The sequence below is a fragment of the Thermobia domestica genome, chromosome 13, assembly GCF_964235325.1.
Source record: "Thermobia domestica chromosome 13, izTheDome1.hap1.1, whole genome shotgun sequence".
NCBI lineage: Eukaryota > Metazoa > Arthropoda > Insecta > Zygentoma > Lepismatidae > Thermobia > Thermobia domestica.
The window spans coordinates 95141281-95165477 of NC_137466.1; the positions used below are offsets into that span (position 1 = coordinate 95141281).

General features: G+C 34.3%; 1 protein-coding gene across 2 annotated transcripts in view; it reads left to right on the forward strand.

The window, feature by feature from the left end:
• LOC145668356 (uncharacterized) overlaps window positions 1-24197 on the forward strand; it is a 104995-nt gene that overhangs the window by 1513 nt on the left and 79285 nt on the right. Inside the window, exons 2-5 of one of the 2 annotated variants that reach the window (XM_081736119.1) lie at window positions 3519-3592; window positions 4124-4212; window positions 8254-8380; window positions 13007-13120. In XM_081736119.1, coding sequence (XP_081592245.1) covers window positions 3519-3592; window positions 4124-4212; window positions 8254-8380; window positions 13007-13120 — 404 coding nt within the window. The remainder of the gene's footprint in view (window positions 1-3518; window positions 3593-4123; window positions 4213-8253; window positions 8381-13006; window positions 13121-24197) is intronic. The other variant, XM_081736120.1, reaches the window with a different exon arrangement.

Sequence of the window (24197 nt, forward strand, 5' to 3'; positions counted from 1 at the left end):
TTTATGTAATTCAACCATCAGAAGAACAACGCACCTGAAAAAAAATTATAAGGGAAAGTGTGTTTTGGCGCGCTTTTACAACAGACTAAATTCTACCCTTCAATCAGACATTTTGCTGTTTCCACAATTACATAGAAGACGTCACTCAAGATATTATTTCAATTTCGCTTTAGCGAAATTAAGAAGTAATCATCGTTGTCTTCAGAGCTTAAATCTCACTGGAGAAACATTTTCCAAGATTCGACAAAGACTTGTCTCGTGAGCTTCCAACACACCAATCCATCAGGGTGACATCAATGGACGGTAATACAAGTAACTACTGCAAAGCTTTGGTTAACAGTTTTGTTGGAAGCTGTGTATCAATTAATTGTGTCGTCTCAAATGAATCTTATACGCTAGAATTTCTCCCTTGCAGTTTTGACAATTCAAGGAGAAATGTGTAATTTTTAAATTGACAAATCGTCCCAATAATCTTCACGAAAACGATTCAGTATTGTTTCTGGTCTTGTGGCCTATCTTAATTTTACCTAACGTCTCATGTTTATTCATATCCACAAAACCGTCATATGCATTATGAATTGCAAGTTCTCGAATTATTCTCTCTTCATAAGGCAGAGAGAATCGACGAACGCGTTGTACGAACGAATGAACGATTTAGGCATAACAAAAGTCTCCAGAATAGGGAGTTAAGCAATATTCTTCTTGGCGCTGTTGTTTAACAATACGGGAGAACAGTGTTATTAGCATACTTATTGAGAGAGGGAACATGGAAGTTTTGTTGTCAGTATATAAGCCATGCAATTGATTTATTTCACTTTATTTATAGAAGAAAAAACATATTAATAATACTGACAAGGAAGGATCACGCTGTGGCTCCGCTGAGATCCGAACGAGACAATTGTGTTTGCATTTGATATGTTATAACTAGATGAATCCCAAAGTTATACGTGCCACCGGGCGGAATATTGTGAGTTACAACATATTTTGTAATGTAAGAACTACAAAAAAAAAAAAAAAAAAAAAAAAAAAAAAAAAAAAAAAACTACCTAGCAGAATAGTTTGAACCGAGTCATTTGTTCGGAAACGGTTTGGTAAGTGGAAAACTCGGCCAACACGTATCCCATCATTTTCAACGACAAACTTTTTGGGGCAAGAAACTTTGTCCCAGGGTCTCCCGCAGGGTCCCACACGGGGTCCAACTCAAAATTTTCAAATGGCAAGGAGGGTTAAGTGGCACATCATTTGAAAGCTGTTGTAAAATGAAAGAAAATGCAGCAAGTTCCGACTCTCTACAACAACCCTGTGCAAAATGGCGACGGATCAAAGTGTAAACAAAAACTTAATTGAAAAGTCCATGGTCACCCCTATAAATCGGAAACAGTGAGACAAATGTGAAAACAAGAAAAGAAGTGTGGCATTATTTTCAAACTACAACAATTTAAGTGAAAACGTCTTGTCCCACGGTCCCCACATGAGCCCAGGTGCGGTCATTCGTTGGTTTGACCGCAATACCAAATATACCAAAAAAGAAAAAAATCATTTGCAGTATTGGCGAGTTGTACCAAACATGTGTAAGTCATTTCAGTACATCAAGATGCGTCAAACTTCGTTGGTTTTGTCACGGTATTCCAAGAAATAACATAATATACAAACTTATTTTTCACGATGGCACTCATATTGGATTACAGATTATACTCTTTGACATTTTGTGGATATCTACTATTAATCATAAATGTTCGCTTCCCAGTGGTGTGAGCTGAGTATGCGTTAGATATATAGTGCGGCATTTTGAACTCAAGATGTCGCGTTTTTGAACATTTTGAATATTTTAGTCACTTACTAATCAACATTAATGCCAATTTGTTTTCCTAGTTTCAGCAGCTTGGTATGCTTATCCTTTCGATATAGGTTTTAAACGCCCATCTTGGATTCAAGGTGGCCACAGATTTTCAATTAAGTTTTTGTTTACATTTTGACCCACCGCAATTTTGGACAGGGTTGTCGTAGAAAGCCAAGACTTGCTCCATCTAATTTCATTTAACAAGATCTTGCAAACGATGTGCTTCTTAACCTCTCTTTCCATTTGAAACTTGTTAGTTGGACCCCACCTGGGACCCTGTGGGCACCCTGGGACAAGACGCTTTCACTTAAATTGTTGTACTTTGAAAATAATGCCACACTTCTTTTCCTGTTTTCACATTTGTCTCACTGTTTCCGATTTATAGGGGTGACCATGGACTTTTCAATTAAGTTTTTGTTTACACTTTAATCCGTCGCCATTTTGCACAGGGTTGTTGTAGAGAGTCGGAACTTGCTGCATTTTCTTTCATTTTACAACAGCTTTCAAATGATGTGCTACTTAACCCTCCTTGCCATTTGAAAATTTTGAGTTGGACCCCGTGTGGGACCCTGCGGGAGACCCTGGGACAAAGTTTCTTGCCCCAAAAAGTTTGTCGTTGAAAATGATGGGATACGTGTTGGCCGAGTTTTCCACTTACCAAACCGTTCCGATCAAATGACTCGGATCAAACTATTCTGTCAGGTAACTTTTTTGTAGTTCTTACATTACAAATAATGTTGTAACTCACGATATTCCGCCCGGTGGCACGTATAACTTTGGGATTCATCTAGTTATAACATATCAAATGCAAACACAATTGTCTCGTTCGGATCTCAGCGGAGCCACAGTGTAACCCTTCCTTGTGAGCTACTGTGATGATTTCAGGGGTGGTCCGGGGAGAGCGAAATTTTTCCACGACCTCTCAAATTTCTCCCACGGCCATATGTGGCATTGGATGGCAAAGCAACATACGTCACTTTTGAGATATTTTGAGATATTGAGACTTACGTCACTACCGTGTAGGGTCATCGTGAATTCGAATTTACGGCGTTTTTTATGCTTCCATTTCTTGGTCTATTTTTAACTCTAAGATACGCAATTTTGCCACCCAACAAGTTCTGGTTTCAAGTTCACGGAAATGGCTTAATCTTATTTTTGAGGAAAAAATTAGTTACGTCACTTTGCCATCCAAGGCCTCATATAATCTATCTCCGATTGTGCTCAATGTGGATTAGCAGTATTCTTGAAATACTACTTGTCACCCCTTGAGTATTAAAAGTCCTGCGTGGAAAATCTGAAATCACCACTGCTGAATCATATTCAAGAGAAAAAGTAATAAAGTTGTTTCCGACTCTTTTTCTAGTTGCTTACGAAATGTCTGAAGAAACATTTTCCAGATTACAAAAGTATATTCAAGTTTCAAATACTTCGAAGAGTAATTCAAGTTTAATAGTATTAAAATATTGTTAGTATTTCTCCAATATGCAAGAATGAATACAGCCCCTAAAAATACATAGCGTTCTTTGGTAAGGTCAGAATCCATCTTCCAAAATTCCTAAATGTTAAGAAGATAGGAAAGCGTTTTTTCATGAAGTTAAATTAGTGTTTAGATACAGTATACATATTCAGAGGCTTTCCGTATATTTTCATTATTTTTTATTTCCTTTTATAATTTTAGGAGTAGATATATTTCCATATGAAGAAAAAATAGTTGGTGGAAACAGAGCTTTGGAAGAGGAATTTCCATTTCAGGTACACAACCTTCAAATTAATTTATTACTTCATAGATGGAATTAGATTATGATAAGCGATCTCTTTAGACAAAATAGCTACCTAATCGGTAAATTCTACAAATATTATTAACGTTTAACAGAAAAAATGTCAAAAAATCGACACATACCATCGAATATCGATCATTTCCCCAGCTGAAGCTAAACGGTATGGGAAGCGGCACTATACGTCTCAGCGACCGCGGAAACTACCAATTCCATATTAACATTGGTCTTTTTTTTTTTTTGGTTATTTTCACATTTCGTTCCCAATAGGGTTTTTGGAGGGTGTTATGGGTATCTTACCCCTATAGTATTCTTTATTCCTTTTCGGACTGTAACATGTGCATCATGTTTCATCGAAATTGCTCCAAGTGTCCCAAAGTTATGCTAGAATATATATACATAGACACATACATTCATACATACACAAACTTTAATAAAGAAAGATTTAAATTACTTTGATTGAAGTCAACTCGAAAAATATAAGTAATTAATTTTTCTCTTGTTTCAGGTATCAGTACAACATAATGGACGACATAAATGTGGGGGCATTATCTTGAACGAAGAGTGGGTTCTAACAGCCGCTCACTGCGTAAATAGGTAAACGTAGCACATAGTACGTAGGTATATTGTCAGACAATACATATTATTATCGTGTAAGCAAAATCACAGGTTGTATAAGCCAGTAAGAAACAATAACACTAAAATCTAACTACAACAATGCGGATTATTATGCATTGATGTTAAGGGGCAGACAACTAAATATTTTTCAAAAGCTAACAAATTTTCTTTTGCCATTTTTCGTAAGTGAAAAAGAGATAATGAAATGTAACTTACCACAATAATAGATAATGTTATTCTACACCAGAAAATACGAATCGGAGGAATTATCAGTGTTGCCATCTATAGAAATTACAGTGTATCCAGAATTTGAATTACCCAAAAATATAGGTTAAGGAAGCGGCTAGAAAAAATGAACTCAACGGTAATTGATGACCTATCATGTTGTCTTGGTTCCTTGTTAACTACTTTTTAAATAATGTTTGTATTTATTTTGTAATAACTTATTTATTTTATAATAGTTTATGTAAGTTATTACAAAATAAATACAAATATTATTTAAAAAGTAATTAACAAGGAACCAAGAGAACATGATAAGTCATCAATTACCGTTGAGTTCATTTTTCTAGTCGTTTCCTTAACCTAGATTTTTGGGTAATTCCAATTCTGGACACACTGTAATTTCTATGGATGGCAATACTGATAATTCCTCCGATTCGTGTTTTCTGGTGTAGAATAACATTATCTATTAATGTGGTAAGTTACATTTCATTATCTCTTTTCACTTACGAAGAACGGGGAAAAGAAAAATTGTTAGCTTTTCAAATATATTTAGTAGTTTGCCCCCTTAATTTATACTAAAACGAATCTGAAATTTACTCACCTTGCTTCTTCCTATATTATTATTATTATGATTGTTATTGAGGAAATTTATTGATAAATACTTTATTCAAATGGTGTTGAATAATAAACATAGTAGCGATTACTGTTTGGAAAATATAGAAATAAAGAGTACTGAGTTATGGTGTAAGAAGCAAATCGACATTGCTAGCACTGAATACAAAACGAGAAATATTGAGAAGACTGGCAATGTCTTATAACAATTTAAAATCAACATATGCTGGGAGAAACATTAGAGCAATTTTTACAAAAAAATAAATTGTTTTAATTTTATGACCAGGGACTTGATTTTATTGTTATTATGTATCTTTAGTTATAACATTTTATTCAAAGAACCAATCTTTTATGTGGAAATATGACAATAAGTAACCAGAATCTTTTGCATACCGGATATGAAAGTTTAAGTAAGGTTGACTCATTCTTTAAACGATAGTTAAATGAACTATAATTTCCATAATTCTGTAAATAGTATATTATGATCTTGACCGTTTCTATTTTAATCTTGTTTTATAATCAGCTTAAATCTTGTAATGTTGAATATATTAACCTTCTAACAAGGGCCTTAAATCTGCTAATATTCATTCGATATTACAATTTCTGGGCCGTTTTAAATTATTCTATAATCGTTTTAACATACTGTGGTGATTTTTGTCAATGAGCTCTTCACAGCACTGAAAATAAAGTTATTGTTATTATTATTATTATTATTATTATTATTATTATTATTATTATTATTATTATTATTATTATTATTATTATTATTATTATTATTGTAGTTGTTGAAGCAAGCGTACACACTTATATGTATGTTTCCAGCCACATGACAATTCCTTCAAATTTACCATTCTCAACCCAAACATACCATTGGGGCCGCGGTGGCTCAGTAGTAGAGCGTTCACCTCTGGTGCTAGGGGTCCCAGATTCGATTCCAGCCTCCGCCAAGTGAACTTTGTGGTGGACAAACACCGTGTGCGTGGGTTTTCTCGGGGTTCTCCCGTTTCCTCCCACTTTCTTCCTTCCACCATTTCATTCATTGCTCATCATCACCGTCTCCTTTAGCCTAACCGGCATAACCGTGGGACGTATAACTCAAAGATTTCATTTTTCCAAACATACCATTCTCCACCAAATTTATCGCCCTGAACCCAAAATTTACCCTTCCCTACGTATGATCCCTAGATGTTCTGAGGACACAACCTGCGCCGTAAAATCTGCTTGTAGGCATCCCTACTCTGTCCTCACCAAATGATCCCCGTATCTTAGATACACATATGTGAATGATCCCAGTTATGATGTCAAAAACTGTGCCCATAAGCCTGTTATACGTAATCAAATATCCCATCAAATATTGTATCAAATGTTTCAGCAAAGTGGAATTTGAACGTGTATGATGCCAAGTTGTATACAACTTTTGGGTTGGTTACAACTTTGATACAACTGTTCTAAAATAAAACATGTTCTATTCCTGTCCAATGTTGGATCAAAGAAAAAAAAAACGAAAATCAGTGTGCGGTGGCGCTAAATTTTGAAACGGGAAGTAATTAAAATGCTTATTGATGCCTACAAGCAGCATCCTGTGTTGTATAACTGTAAACTTAAAGAATATTACAATAAATAGACCTAAAACACAAAGAGGGCTTAGGAAAAATTGTGTCTGAAATTAGGCTGGCAAGGCCAGACACTACAGGTTAGTGAGCATTCACATTCCACATGCACGGTTCATATTTCCAATTGATTTACCATTTAAACAGCTTGCTTTTAAATAACTGTATCAATCGAGTACCGCGTTGCGCTCTGTGCCTACCAACAAATGTAAAAATTAGACGAAGAAGTGTAAACGAATGAGGAACAAAATTGTTCTATTTGATCGCTTATAGTGTGTGAAAAAGTTTTAGCAAACTTTGGCCAAATGACTATCAAAGATGAGTTTGATACATTTGATGGAAAACTATGACTATGTATAATAAGCTTAAGACTCCTGAACTAAGAGAAATCCACAAAAACCTACTAATTTCCTTAAAAACATTTTGAAGTACTACATATTTACTTTGTAGATTTCCAATATTGTTTACTGCATGTATTATTCATGAAACATTATTAAACCACTACGCGTTGGGAGTAGATCTGCAGTTAGAAATTGGTTTTTACCCACTTCTTTCTAAAGAGTTTTGCAAAGTATTCAACCTCTGTCTACTGAACAAAAAAATAAGCATGCTATCCCCAGACTTCTCAGCAGTTTGAATTCCGAGTGTTAAAAGAAGTTAGAGATACTAACTTTAAGTCACACTTGTCTCTTCAGAAACTGTCAACTTAAGGAGCTTTCCCTTGTAAGCTTCAGTTCATTTTCTTTGACTATATGATAAAGCAAGAGTACCGCAAGAGTATCCGCAAGAGAGATGAGAATTATTAAAATCTGAGATGAGGAATATAAAGCAACAGCAATAGAAAATCTGTATTGAAAATATCAATGAATTCAACATATCTTGTCCTTTTCATATCGTTTTATTTCTTTAGAGAGCGACAATAACATTTGTATTGTACTTGAATCAAAGAAAATTGAGATTAAAATGTTCATTTTGGAAAACATGAAAATTACTGCTATAGAATAACTCGCTGGGCCGCGGTGGCTCAGTGGTAGAGCGTTCACCTCTGGTGCATGGGGTCCCGGGTTCAATCTCAGCCCCCAAGTGAACTTTATGGTGGACAAACAGCGTGTGCGTGGTTTCCTATGGATTCTCCCGTTTCATCCTTTCTTCATTTCACCATTCATTCATTTCTCATCATCACCGCCGGCATAAGCGTAGGACATAAAACTCAAAGATTTCATTTATAGAATCCCTCATGAAGCGTTTGAAGTTTGGCGCGAAAAATGCTTTTATAATATCAATTTCATATACATTTAGAGCAAAAAAAATAATAATTTTTGAACCATTAAGGAGTTTTTTAATTATCAGTTAAAAATTAACTTCTGGAAAATATAGTTGATGTAATTAATTGATTACAATTAACAAAAAGAAACTTAATTGATTAATTTAATCATTAATTTTTAACGAACTAATTACAAGTCTGGTAATTTGACATAAAATGATGCAATGTCTGTAGAAGTTTTCTTTTACATTTATTCATGACTAACTGTTTTTATTTACAATTTATTTACGCATACAGTATATTACATTTCAGAGAACCTACAGTCAGAGTTGGAAGTCTACAACATGCTACAGATGGAACTATTCATAAAACAGATCTTAAGATTGTGCATGAAGATTATAACACAGAGACACTAGTGAATGACCTTGCTGTTATTAAGGTAGTAATTAAAATAATTTATTATTATTATTATTATTATTATTATTATTATTATTATTATTACTATTATTATTATTATTATTATTATTATTATTATTATTATTATTATTATTATTATTATTATTACAAAATAGTATGTTTCTTCGCCATTTCCAACTTTTAATCAATTAAAAATTAATTACCTTTGGATTTTGTATTGTAAACTTCTGCTTTTCTGAATGAACAAGTGTGATTATGTGTGCTTACCTGCGTATGTAGTGCAAGTTGAAGTTTACTGGGGACACCAGTACCGAGGCTGTTTGAAGGAGTTGAGTGTGTGGTGATGTGAAGACTTGATATATGAACGTACGAAAAGTGACATACATATTAAGTTTTAACATTTTGACTTCTATCAATGTAAACACAGAAAGATTAGATGTCTAATGATGTATATTAACATCGATAACCTTTGAAATTCTAAATATAATTTCATGTTACCAGAACCACAGTTCTATGACTTTAGCAAATTATTTTCATCTTATCTTAATGTTTTTAAACTGAAACACAATTTCAAATACATAAAGAGTATGTACCTAATTTTTTATGTTTAATGTTTTAACAGATTATTTCCATATTAGGATTTCTTCATAGTTCTTTATAGAATTTCTGATCAACGAACATCCCTCATAACATATTGGGGAAAGATTGAAACATAATATTAAAAAATGAAATGAAATCTTTAAGTTTTACGTCCCACGATTACGCCGGCTAGGATAAAATAGACCGTGATGATGAGAAATGAGTGAAGTGAAGAAAGTGGAAAGAAATGGAAGAATCCCGAGAAAAGCCACGAGCATGATGTTCGTCCACTAGAAAGGTCACTTGGCGCGAGCTGGGATCGAATCAAGGACACCGTGCACCAGAAGTTAACGCTCTACCATTGAGCCACCGAGACCCATAATATAACTTACTATTTCACTTACCTCATATTAGTATTAATAGATATTTATACCTTCTATAACTTATATATTTGTGGATCAGGAAAATAAATAACTCTAACAAAATATAACGGTAAGAAATGTGAGTTTTGTTTTTCGATGTTCTATTTTGATAAGTTCTTAATATTATTTTTTTAAAAAATTCCTTATTAAGATAAGAAGTTACGACAGACAATGTTTTATTACAGAGCGTTAATAAATAAAACTGAATTTTTAAGAGAAAGCTGTCAAATATAGCCAGAACTAAAGGGGCATCTGACATGAAGAGAGCACGATTGAAAGTGTTTTTAAAGAGTGAAATTTTAAAAGAAAAGTAAATAAGAAACTACAGTACAGTACACTAACAAAAATCCGTTATCTGGACAGCGGTATATTGTATAAATATACAGAATCCATAAGTTTACTACGGAAATCTGTACGAAACATACGTTATCCATATACTACATGCATACTGCCTTTTCCCCGTTTGGATACATCATGCCATTGCAGGATGCCTGACATCTAACAGTCTTCCGTATATTACACACGTATACATATGCTACACGTTAGCTATACAGGTATGTTAAATACATCTATCTGTATGTGAGATCTTGACTGCTTATTTACATGTCTTTGTTTCATACGGAAAGTACGTATAGATGAAACACTTATACGGAAAGTATTATTAAACATACGTCTTCAGTTATACGTTTGTTGCACGGTGTTACTTACAGTCGTACGTTAAGTCCAAAATCTAGAGGGTTTACGCATGTAACCTACGTTTTTACGTACGCCACATTCTGTACGTTTTTCTCTGTGTAAAACTTTTCATGGTAACCACATCTATTAACAACAATTTCTTACAGGGACCGATGAGAAATCACGAATTTTCAACACTCATTCAACAACTAAACCTTACCTCGACCATTTGACATTGTAAAACGCAAGTGTTACTTCTTAACCATCTTGAATACTTGTTGTGCTTCCTTTGCACTTTTAGCTTGATGATAATTATGATAGCTTGATGATACGGATAACTAATTTTCTGTTTCCTCTAAAATGAACTGGAGTTTTAATGGTTCGAACTGTCCCTTATTTGCTGAAAATTTAATATTCGCTATCAAATTTAATTTAAGTAGAATCATACTTATATAACTACAATGAAAATTCATTTTGAGAAATCAAAGGATATTTAACTAGTCTTGAAGAAGAAATCAGTAAAATCACATCATTAAAATTATAGTTCACTTCAAAGAAAACAGACAATTTCCCATATAAAAATAAATGGGCTAAAAAGCAACGATGGTATAGGTACTCGACACTGTTAAGAAATCACTTGCTTTCAGCTATGAAATAAACATTGTCAACGATCATTCTACAGAGTTACATCAGCAGATTGGATGTGTCTTAGCCAACTTGTTGTCTGGAAGTGTTTTGTTTCCCCGGAAGAATCCAATTCTTGTAGCAACAATTAAAACAGATCATAAAACAGATAGCTATTGAGACAGGACGAAGAGCTGGATGCTGCGTATTGAGAAAGTGAGATATTCTGAAATTCGAAGGAAATTCTCAATGTAGAGTATTAAATAAATTAAAGTATTAATATTACTTTCCGTAAATTGAACTGAAATAAACAGTTACACAACAATATGTGGTTATTGAAGTTAGCATTTTATACACGTTTAATTAAACATGTGAATAAGCTTAATATAAAATTACACGGGGAAAAACACATTCTGTCTGTTTTATTCACTCATATTAAGTCCTTTCAACAAAAATTGTGTTGCTTCATTGGCAATTGAAACAAAAATGTTTCACGAAATATTATACATGCCAAACATTTAGTCAACAAACTGAGATTCCATTTTCGATAGATTTTGCAATTGAAATTTTGGATGCTTAAAAAATAAATTTTGAGTCTCATTTTAAAGATTTTGATGCAACTGAAACGACATCAAAGCTTTTTAAAAACCCTTTTAATGGCGACATAAAAGCGTATGCCCCAGAATTTCAAATGGAATTACCTATGTATTCACTTATTTTAAGTTTTTAGGATACACCTCATATGATTAATTACAGTTAATATGTTCTGTTTCATTATGTATATGAGTTATTGTGTTTCATAATTGGTCTATAAAAACATTGTATTATTTTGTATGATTTAATTACTAAATATTACAATTTAAACAAAATAAAGTATGGTAGGTTGGATTGGTGGTGCTCACGAGCCGGTGTTGGACTTCGGGAGTTTAGAAGCTCCTTCTATAGGTCAATACGACAATTGAAAAGTTTGTCGTTAAACTTCTTTCAGAAACAAGGACTGATGTCCAAGAATGGATACAGGTCATGAATACGTTGTTTATTATTGTTTTTATAATTATTTTTACAAATGTTATAAGTGGATATTTTTATTGGAGCTACTTTTTTAAAAAAATATTTCTTACTATTTATCTTCACGAAAATAGCACTATGGTTTTCTGGTTGTAGTTTAATGCCAATTCTGAAGCACCAATTATCGAGTTATAGTTTTGTTATTTAGTCTGAAAACACTACAATTTGTATGTCTTATTTCAAATTTTCGATTCCCATATCACAAATAATGTATCGTATTGTGTTTATTATTTATTTACTGTGAATGTATGAATTACTTGCACTCAAGATTACGGTAGTAGTTTTATCTAAACAGTAAATTGGCATCGTTTCAATAATTTACGGATTGTTTGTTTCATTTATTACGTTCAAGCTCCACTCCTATTTGCGGTACCCTTATTGTATTCTCGTAGCACTATAAGTAGCGCTCACCCAATTAGAATGCATATATTTTGCTCATGTTAAGATGTCTAGTGGAAACTCCAAATTAGCAACCCGGACAGACCAATGATCCGTAGTGACTTGGTCATTCAGAAAGACCTGTGAGCTGTGACGACCCTGGTAACACGAATAATTGTCATACATTTGGACAGTATATGTAAGGCTGACTGTCCTGTAAAACTTGTAAATTAGTATATAAAAGACATCACTGAACAAAAACAATGTTTTGTTAAATCTTTCTTTATAGTATAAGTTCAAAAACCATACTGTATTATTTTTAGTAAGAAAAGAAGAATTGTATTTGAAATATTCAAGGCATAATATCGTGATTTTGAAATGTCACACCGGGAATCAAACAAATGAATGTTCGGGCTAGAGTAATGTACATTTTGAGTAAACTATAAAATTCTGTTGTAATGTTGCAGAGCTGATATTTTAGCTGCTTTCGTGTAACCGGGTCTGTTCAGGTTACCAGCTTTTCCTGGGCCTCCATATCTGTTAGGGCAGGACCGTGTCTAAAAAGTGATACCTAGATCCGGATGACCCGAAAAAAAAAAAAAGTGATCCAGTGTTCCATGACCTTCTCCATCACTAATTCCAACACCGAAAGGTAAAATAGCCAGAAGTGGTTTTAAATTTATTAATTGATTCTTGTTTCTAAATTTCAAAAGCTAAAAAATAATGAGAAAACTTGAATTCGGATATTTTATTTCTCGAATTATGTTACATAATATAATTAAACAATAATATTTTTTTAAAAAAATAATTCTATTATATTTCTATAGTAATAGCATTATGAACTCTTTATAAATTAAGACTTTCAATGATTCCTTGTAAGAGGCATTTAATCTACTCTACAGGTGAGTCCACCGTTCACATTTGGACGAAACGTTCAGCCAGCTAAGTTGGCTAATCCAGGATTACAAATCGAAGATGGCACTGTGACCACTGTGATTGGATGGGGTAAAACTGAAGTGAGTTAGTGTGGCATGGCATGTCTTACGAATAAATCAAAATTTGTTAAATATTTCTAATGCAACCCCAGGTTTAATTACAGAACTACTAGTAAACGGTTATCTCTAAGTTTCGTCTAATATTAGCAATTAGGAACCAATGTTAGAATTGAAAGAGTTCGGTTCCAGTACAGAAGGTTTTGTAATAAGGAGGTGTTTGTTGCTTAGCATACAACTTAACTGTATACATATTACAGACTGTAGTTTAGCATCTGTAATACCAGCAACAATGATATTCATAGTGGGTAACAGAGCAAACTACCTGGTAAGGTTATCCAGTATCTGAAACTGTAGTTCTCTTAGATTGGACATTAATCCAAAAATGACAGTAAAATATAAACTATTGTTGAATTGTTTATCACACACTACCGGCATAGCTGAGAATCTCAGAGTTTAGAAACTACACAAAGTAGCGTGTTTCATTTTATCTCCCAGGAATAATATTTTATGAAATGCTACTCTATAAAATACTGGTGATAGCCTTCAATTATTTAAAGAAAAATACTTCATGTATTTTATTCTATTGTATCTAAAATAAAATTAAGGGAATTTTAATTGATATTATATTTAAATATAGGTGTACTGATATTAACATATGACCAAAATGTAAATTTTGCTTCAAAAAGGGACAAGAGTAGGGTGCTCCGTAGAATATTTTACTAATAGAAGTGGTCCCCACTTGAGAAAGCATAATTTAAGACGCTGGTCTAGTAGCAACATCAAAACATATATTTTAAGACAGAACATAGAACACTAATAAATAGAGCAACCCACATTATGCTTTATTTTTTGTTTAATTATGATTTATTTTTTCCAAATTATGCTTTATTATGCTTTATTGTTAATTTCAATCATTGTTTTACATTAATCGTGTATAAGGTATAATATTTACTATACATTAAATATTCTAAATATCTTGATCTATTTATTAACATTTTATGCAACCAATTTCTTTTATATTTAATTAACTTTCTACTTAATGTACTGTAAAGAGATATGCTTTACTCAAGTCAGTTCTTTTTATCATTTGTGTGCGCCTTAGAGGTGCGTATATGCAGAAGGGGAAAGTAAAAGCTGGTACCAAAAGTACAGAAAGTGCTCAAGTTCAAGAGGTACTCATAACAATATACTGTGGAGCTCTTGGTACTATTCATTTTTGGCGAAAAGTTTCTTCTTCTTTTCGGTTGGGGGGAAGAAAAAAGGGCCCGCGAGATTTTAACTGATTCTTGTAGTACACGGCGAGAGAAATCAATTAGTGAAGGAATTTTCAAAATCGGCGCAGGCAAACATGGAGAAAATCGCATTTTCATGTTCCGGTTCAAAAAGGGGAAGAAAAAAGAGCCCGCGAGTTTTTAACTGATTCTTGTAGTACTCGGCGACAGAAATCGATTAGTGAAGGGATTTTCAAAATTGGCGCAGGCAAACATGGAGAAAATCGCATTTTCATGTACCGGTTCAAAATGGGGAAGAAAAAAGGGCCCGCGAGATTTTCCTTCCCCATTTTGAACCGGTACCTGAAAATGCGATTTCCGTCCCCATTTCGAACCGGTACATGAAAATGCGATTTTCTCCATGTTTGCCTGCGCCAATCTTGAAAATCCCTTCACTAATCGATTTATGTCGCCGAGTACTACAAGAATCAGTGAAAATCTCGCGGGCCCTTTTTCTTCCCCCGAACCTTCTTTTCCTTTTCCTTTTCTCCACATCAAAAAATTACACCGAAATAAAAATATTCTTTTCATTGTTGCATTATTACGTTCTCAATGACTTTGCATTGTAATTATTGGCTTAAAAATATTAATACAGTGTGTTAAACTTGCAGTTAAACAGAATTTTCCAAGAATTGTGCTATATATTTTAAATTATACTTTATGCTTTATTTTCTAAAATTATGCTTTTAAAATTAGTTTCTTCTTGGCCCTTAGACAACCTCAACCATGTTCAAGGTACCAACCATATGTGTGAATTGCTGTTATGCTTTTATGCTTTTATGCTTTTGGGTTGCCCTACTAATAAATAGAATACAAAACATGAAAATATAAAAAAATACACTTATAAATAAATATGCAAAAAGGATTATTCAGATGAATGCAATCGGTGGGGGAATGTAACACGATAGCATGTACTGTTTTTACGACCGAGGAACATGTGACCGGGACATGTTCCGTCGGGTGACATCCGAGTCTATTTTCATGATGCAAATCCTTGCCGGTACGCTCATAATATGCTCATTTAATTACATATGTTGTGATCATAATGACAAGGAACTGGGATATGAAGTTGAAAAAAAAAAGAAAAAATGCGGAACAATTAGACAATGAAATCAAAGTTTATGACGTTTTTTTATACAATTCCAAGATGTCGTATGATAAAAACTTATGTTCGTGACAAAAAATAATAAATTCAAATCAATCCCTTAAGCTGAGATTATTTACATATATTATTTCGAATCAAACAAAGCATAGAGTGCAGGAATTTCTTCAATTATGATAACATTTTTGTAACAGATAGGCCATGAGATGTTATTTTACAGAACAACATCACGAAAACAACACAGTCAGGAATCTTACTGTGATGGTGTTACGTATTAATAAAAGAATACTGGCCAAAGCATCAAAATATATTAATAATACTTGTAAACACGTAGAAAAGTTTTTACTTTTATGATTATACGAGATAGTGATATTTCTATAGTTTTTATTGTACTATGATTAACAGGGGTAACGGTCGCTAGTGGAAAATATTCATTTCTGGCGTAATATTATTGGGTTCCTGATCGATCCCAGGCCCCTCTAAGTAAGCTATGTGGTGGGCAAACACTGTATGCGTTAGTTTTGTCAGGGTTCTCTCATTTCCTGCCACATTCGTCGTTCCGCTATTATTATCAGTCTCATCACCATCTTCCTTATTCCTGATACATAATAATGGAACGTTAAACTAAAAAAATGTGATTATATAATGAGATCTTCCTTATATTTTGAAGCACTATATTTAAAGCAGATACAAATAAAAAATAAAGTATATTATATTTATTACATGATTATGATGTTATTTTATTTATTGTACATGCACATATAAGTACAGAGTGGAGATTGTTTATTGACTTTTCCAAAACTAGTTTGAAGGCTGTCCTTTTGCACAATGGCAACAAATTTCCTTCAGTGCCTTTGGCTTATGCAACTAATATGAAGGAAACCTATAAAACATCAAAATAGTGTTAGAAAGAATTCAGTATGAGAAATACAAGTGGACAGTTTGCTGTGATTTAAGTTATTTCTTTGTTAATGGGTTTGCAACTTAATTATACGAAATATTGTTGTTTCTTCTGCGAATGGGACAGCAGGAACAAAGCGGAACATCACATCAAGAAGGAATGGCCAAAGCGTGTATTAACTCCTGGACAGAAGAATGTTGTTTATTCCTCACTGGTGAGCCCTGATAAAATAATTTCACCTTCTCTTCACATAAAGTTGGATCTTTTCGAAAACTTTGTTAAGGCAATGAACAAATGTAATGCAGGATTTTGTTACCTCAAGGGAAAATTTCCTCGTGTTAGTGACGCTAAAATCAAGGAAGGGATTTTTGTAGGCCCCCGGGTAAGATGTTTGATTCGTGACCAAAAATTTGAGGATATTTTAACTTCTGTTGAGAAAGCAGCTTGGTGTTCATTTAAATGTTTAACAGAGAATTTTTTAGGAAACCAGAAAACTCCAAATTACCGTGAAATTGTGAGTGATTTCCTACAATCATTCAAAGAAATGTGTGGCAACATGTCCCTTAAAGTTCACTTTCTAGACTCCCACCTGGATTTCTTTTCTGAAAACCTTGGTGCTGTTAGTGATGAGCATGGGGAACGTTTTCATCAGGACATTTCCTCCATGGAGAAGAGATACCAGGGAGTGTGGAGTTCACAAATGCTAGCTGATTACTGTTGGACACTCAAGAGATGTTCCAGAAGCCAAACACAGAAAAAAGTCGACAACTAAAACATTTTAGTTAAGGTAAGTAAGTGTTCATTTATTAAGAAGATACCACTCACTTCTTTTGTATTATTTATTAAGTAGACATAAAGTTATGTTTCGGTGCAGTTCCTGTTTCTGTATCATTATATACAAATAGCAAGTTGAGACAAAAAAATCTTACAAACTACTTTTTGGAGGGAATTTCCCACAAAATTCCTCTAGAAATTCCCTCATACAAAAAATGGTGACACGGTGTATACATCATTGAAAATATGTTTTATTTCAAATCCAATGAGGTATAAACCGTGCTTATATTCTAATTTTCGTGGAAATGTGATTTTATCTGAACTAATGAATATGGTAAAATGAACAGTACACATAGCATATTTTTATTTAAATATGTTTATTTCTCTAGAAAGAATAATGCGATTCTTACGAAACTTAGAGGGCTTACTAAGTATAAATCAAGCGAACATACAATACAATTTGTGTGTTTCTATACCTAAGGGTACCCGAGCTAGAGGTATGAAAATGGTTTTTAAAAAAGGTAATTTGAGGGGAGATTTCCCGAAAATCCCTCTGTCACGGGAAAACTGAGGGTGATGGAGAAAAACTGATTGCAGATTCGAATTCTACGTGAAAAGTTCTATTAGAATCTGGTATGTTCTTCCGTGTGCTAGAGAAAAAATATTTTTTTGTCGACTAGTGTTATCTCTATACATTACAAGTAACCTAACTGTATGTGTTAACTTTTATAACAACTTCTATGTTCTTGTAATCATTAAATCAGAACTAGCGATGATGTGCATTGTTAAAAAGCGATCCTTATATATCTTTCTTACTAATTTCATCACCGAATTACGATTAAGTCTCTAATGATAAGGAAAACACACATTGGGCCCCAGGTAGAGCTGTTTCTAGCATCGTACTATGAGTTTAACTAACGCGTAATGTTAACTTATGTATTTCGGTAACACACTGTTGATGCTATCAACGAATTATAACGAAAAAGGCCAAGAACGACTTTTCCGTAGGATTGTCTAAACACATTTGGAAAAATCAATGAAGGTCGAATAATTTTCTCTTATCTCGATCGTATTATATTGTTTATTTTTGTCCTTTTCTCCGATACATTTTGCACTGCATTACATCTAAAGTGGACACATCATTTTTGGTATAAATAAATACAAAAGTAAAAGAAACAACAATAATTTAAATTGAATAGATTATTCTAATAACACTGGTCAACAAATTTTCAGTTTTTATTTTTTACGGAAACGAAAGTAGCCAATCTTTATAGATTTCGAGGCGCTGAACACGAATATCACACTTAAAATTAGCTGGTAGCTCAGGGTTGCCAGTAAATTTGGAATTTACCTAAAAAATCATATTTTTTACATTTATTTTGTTAGGTTTTACTCAGGAACGTATAATTACGTCCCTATTTATCGTTGCGGAATGTGTTATATCTCTTTCTATTCGTCGATGACCATACTTTCTGAAAATTTAACAATCGTTCCGGTAACCGGTACCGTTGGGAAATTATATACCCATATATTCAAAAATATCCCTTTTTTTTAGAGGAAAATCCGATTTTTTATTTTACTGGCAACCCTGCAATAGTAAAATTATAATTTATATTTGAAAAGTAGCCTATCAATATTGGGAATGTTTTCTGCAAATGTCGTCATGATCGAAGCAAGCCGAACTGTGAAAAAAAATATCCCTTCTACCGAAATGCCGAAATTTTCCCTACCTTTACAACATGTACATTAAAAATATAATATTGACTTCCGTATGCCGAACAGAACTATAGGACAATACATTCAGACAATGTAACTATCATTTTGGTAGTCTCTACTGGGGTGGGGGATTTTATGTACTGAAATCTTGCACGAAAAATTCCCTTTCTGCAAAATTCCGACTTTTTTCTGCCTACAGCTGGCAATCCTGAAATAAATAACTACACTGGCAATTCTCGGATAAATATAATCATAAAATATACGTTGACACCAACAATTTATATTTTATTCACATCCAAAAAAAATGTTTTTCCCATGGGATGACCGTATTGTCAAGAAATTTCGAACGGGTAAATGTCACACGTACTTAGGGAACAAATGAATTGCGTTGTTGTTATAATAGCAATATACAAAGAAGTGTAACAACGGTTTTGCTGCCGTCGTTAAGCAAGTTGTACTTGTTGGATCTGGCAACAATGCGTAAAGCTCACTCATGTGACCACGATCCAATCACCTGATCATTCGACAGGCTGAAACTTGTTGGCGGCGTGCGTGAGTGTGTCCGCGCTCTCTTTTACTGTACTGTAATGTGTCTTGGTTGAGAGGTGGTTGGTGGTGAATGTATATACAGTAAAGTATTTGAATTAAACTGTGATTGTTTGTGTTATTTGAACGAGTGTCGGTTTTCATGAAAATGCCCCACACCTGCAAGAACAATCCTGATAACTTTTGTTACATTTGTGCAGACGCTATTTGTGGTAATAGAAGGCGACCACTTACTGATGCAGTAAGGAAAGCCTATTCATTGTATTTCGATTGTCGAGTGGGAGACCAAGACAAATCTTGAACTCCACACGTGTGTTGTACGTCGTGTTCTTCCGTACTAAATGCTTGGATGCATGGGAAAAACGTCTCCATGAAGTTTGGCGTGAACCCACAAATCATGTGTCTGTTATTTTTGTATGACACCGCCCTTGAAGAAAGGAATCAATACCAAAAGGAAGAGAAATATCGAATACCCTGACATCCCATCTGTAATTCGCCCTGTGCCTCATGGACAAGGACTGCCAGTTCCTGTTCCCCCAAACGCAAGAACATCAAGCAGTGATAGCGAGAATGCTGATTCTACACATCCAGCCGAAGAAGTGCATCCATCCACCAGTGTTGTTGAACCTTCATTTACGCCATCTTCATCCAGCGAAACACACAAAATCACACAACGTGAACTCAGTGATCTGATTAGGGATTTAGACCTCCCGAAGTGTAAAGCTGAAGTGTTAGCCTCACGACTGCAGCAGTGGAACCTTCTAGCTGAAACAGTGCGAGTGTCAGTTTTTCGGGATCGTGAGAAAGAACTTGAGAACCATTTCAGTACTGAAGGTGACATTACATTCTGCAGTGATGTTGAAGGTTTGTTTCATGACCTACATATTTCATACAAACCGGACGAGTGGAGACCATTCATAGGTGGTTCCAAAACAAGCCTGAATGGTGTACTGTTACATAATAATAACGAAAGACCGTCCATCCCTGTCGCATATGCTGCTTTAGCGAAAGAAACGTACACTACGTAGAAATCTGTTCTACGCGTCATTAGTTACAATCTGCATGAATGGCTATTATGTGGAGAATTCAAAGTAATTTCGATTTTGTTGGGTTTACAAGGAGGTTATACTAAGTAATGTTGTTATATATGTGAGTGGGACAGTCGCGCAAGAGATAAACACTATACACAAAAGGAGTGGCCTTTAAGAACAGCTCTGATTCCTGGCTCAAAAAATATTGTCAATGAACCTCTAGTGAACCCTCAGAAAATTGTTCTCCCACCACTGCATATTAAGTTGGGACTTGTGACAGCGTTTGTAAAGGCAATGAACACGAATGAAGCAGCATTCGGATATTTGTGCATGAAGTTTCCACGATTAAGCACAGAGATCAAACAGGGAATATCCATTGGTCCACAGATACACCAGCTCCTAAATGACCCTGACTTTGAGATCACTCTAACTCCTGATCAGCTGCATGCGTGGCGTTGTTTCCGTAATTTCACCACATTGTTCTTGGGAAACAAGAGAGTCGACGATTACAGGGAACTTGTGGATAAATTAATTCATGCTTATCAAAACATTGGCTGCAACACGACACTGAAAATGCACTTTCTTCACTCACACCTCGATGTCTTCCCAGAGAACTGTGGTGCTTTCAGTGATGAACAAGGCAAGAGATTTCACAGGGATATTTCTCTCATGGAACATCGATACACGAGTCGGTGAACAGCTGCAATGTTGGCTGACTTCTGTTGGACGCTACAGAGGGATGCTCCAGACACAACCTACAAGAGGAAGGCAAAGAAACGGCGCATTCATTGAAGGTGAGTGCATTCATTTATTCTAGGCAATAAATTTGTGTACAATTTACTTTTGTGCAGCAATAACGAAGGTCCGAGGACCAATTTATTTTTTTGGCCAAAAATGGAGTAGACAGGGGAAATTTGCGGTATTCCAGTTCAAAGGATAATATTTATTCTCAGTTCAGTCTTCTTGATGGCACATAATGTTACCAGTCTTAGAATAACTTTTCCAGCATTCTTTCCAGTTATTTATTGCAGGATTGCCAGCTGTAGGCAGAAAAAAGTCGGAATTTTGCAGAAAGGGAATTTTTCGTGCAAGATTTCAGTACATAAAATCCCCCACCCCAGTACAGTCTACCGAAATGATAGTTACATTGTCTGAATGTATTGTCCTATAGTTCTGTTCGTCATACGGAAGTCAATATTACGTTTTTAATGTACATGTTGTAAAGGTAGGGAAAATTTCGGCATTTCGGTAGAAGCGATAATATTTTTTTCACAGTTCGGCTTGCTTCGATCATGACGACATTCGCAGAAAACATTTCCAATATTGACAGGTTACTTTTCAAATATAAAGTATAATTTTACTATTGCAGGGTTGCCAGTAAAATAAAAAATCGGATTTTCCTCTAAAAAAAGGGATATTTTCGAATATATGGGTGTATAATTTCCCAATGGTACCGGTTACCGGAATTATTGTTAAATTTTCAGAAAGTACGGTCATCGACGAATAGAAAGAGGTATAACACATTCCGCAACGATAAATAGGGACGTAATTATACGTTCCTGAGTAAAACCTAACAAAATAAATGTGAAAAACATGAATTTTTAAGGCAAATTCCACATTTACTGGCAACCCTGAGCTACCAGCTAATTTTAAGTGTGATATTCGTGTTCAGCGCCTCGAAATCTAGAAAGATTGGCTACTTTCGTTTCTGTGAAAAATTCACTGTAGTTATAATTATACCTTGTAGTTTTGGATAATGCCATTATTAAATATATAACTAGATTATGTAATTATTATCAAAGATGGAGTGGGTCAAGTAAGTCAACAATTGTAAGAGGGTTATGGTTCAACAGGACGTGACCCACTACGACCTATCACCTACCGTGACCCACTTTGACCCACCGACCAACTTTGTTCAGTGTATTGTAGACAGTATCCGGCACTACAGTAGACGTAGTTGAATTCGTCTACGTTTTATTTCTAAGGCTTCACTTTCCTTCCTTTTCCATTTGTTTCTATTTACGAAGTAAACAAAAAACTTCAGGCACTTTAGGATATTGATATTTGTAATTGTAATAATAGCAAGAAGATTTACTACTCGACTTTCAAGACACAGTCGAGTTTTATACTTTTTTCTTTTACGTTGGCCTACTTTACCTTGATATGAGACTTTCAAGTTTCATCCTATTTTTCATTGAAAAGTGTCTGTAACTCATCAAGGAAATAATTATAAATAGTATGATAATAAAATTGAAATTCATCGTAATATAGCACATGACAAACACTTTATCATTTTATATTGTGAAGGTCAGATTCACTGGTATTGTAATATAGCGTTGCTTGAGAAATTGACCATAGAAATTCAAACTTCTAGTGTTAATTTCACAATATTGTTTTATTACAAGTGTAAACTCTTTAGTCAGTGAAGAGGAGGGCGAAAATCATGGACCAGAGTTGATGACGATGGGTTTTGGTGGGTGATGGGTCATAGTGGGTCACTGTGAGTCATGTTGGGTCCATTGGGTCTTGGGTCAAGTTTTTATTGATCCACGTCATCTTTGCTGTACATATATATATATATATATATATAATTCCTTGGATATTTCTCTAATGCTAAAAACAAGTAATGACACTAATCAGGTTGTATGTTGCAGTAATAGATCATGCAAAATTTTTAATGTAATATTCCCCTACTGAGTAAAAGCAGTGTTCCAATAAATAATTGTGGAGATCTTTCTTGAACTTAGCAATAGACTCCTGACAAGTAAACCTTACGTTTGGGTGAATCGAGTTGCTGCCGGAGACACATGTGATAAGAGTAGTACTAAGTATGTTCAGTATGTCAGGGAAATTTTAGGTGCAGAACTCAAAGAGTTTAGGAGATAGAGCCACTAGAAAGTCACATGGAGGTACATGTTACAGTCGTAATACATAGTATAAAAAAAATAGGAGACAAGTTTTATACCTATTATTTCCTGTAAATTAGATTATGTTCGTGATTTCGTCATATTTAAGTGATAAAACACATCAGAAAGTTGTTTGTTTTGCCAATCAGACGTGACTTTGTTATTGAATTGAAAAGTTACCAACTACTACAATCAATATGCAGTTCAGAAAAGATTGTGTCTCGCCCAAATACTCTGCTCACAGTGAGCACACCTGACAAACGCGATCGAGTCGCACTTGAAATCAGAGATGTGCGTCTACGCGTAAAAAAACGATAGTTTACGTTTACGTGTCAACTATGCGTAGACAATGTAAATAACGTAGACTATGTAGAATCAACAACACGTAATTTAATATGGCGTCGTGGACAATAAAGGAGCTTTCTTTTGTCGTTACCTTGCGAAATTACGTACAAAATAAAATGCCTAGACCAGCGAATAGTAACTTTCGAATATTTAGTTTCGTCTTGATGAAGGAAAATGAAAAATATAATACATTTTGTAAAATATGCAAGAAAAAATTGGCAAATACAGCAGCTTCAAGACTGAAAGCCCACAGGTGAGAATTAGTTTTGTAAGTTTCATTATAAAAGCAGTGCTCGAAGTGGAAAATGTAAGGAAGTGGTATGTGCAGAGCAGAGTAAACATACAGATTAGATAATTCCCTCTGCTTTTTATATGTTAGTCGTTTCCCTAATCTTTCGCTGCACCGAAGCAAAACAACTGAATGAGGAAATATGAACAAACGAGCAACAAAATTCTTCCTTATATTTGATAGTGGTTGTCTACATAGTCTACACGGGAAAAGGTGT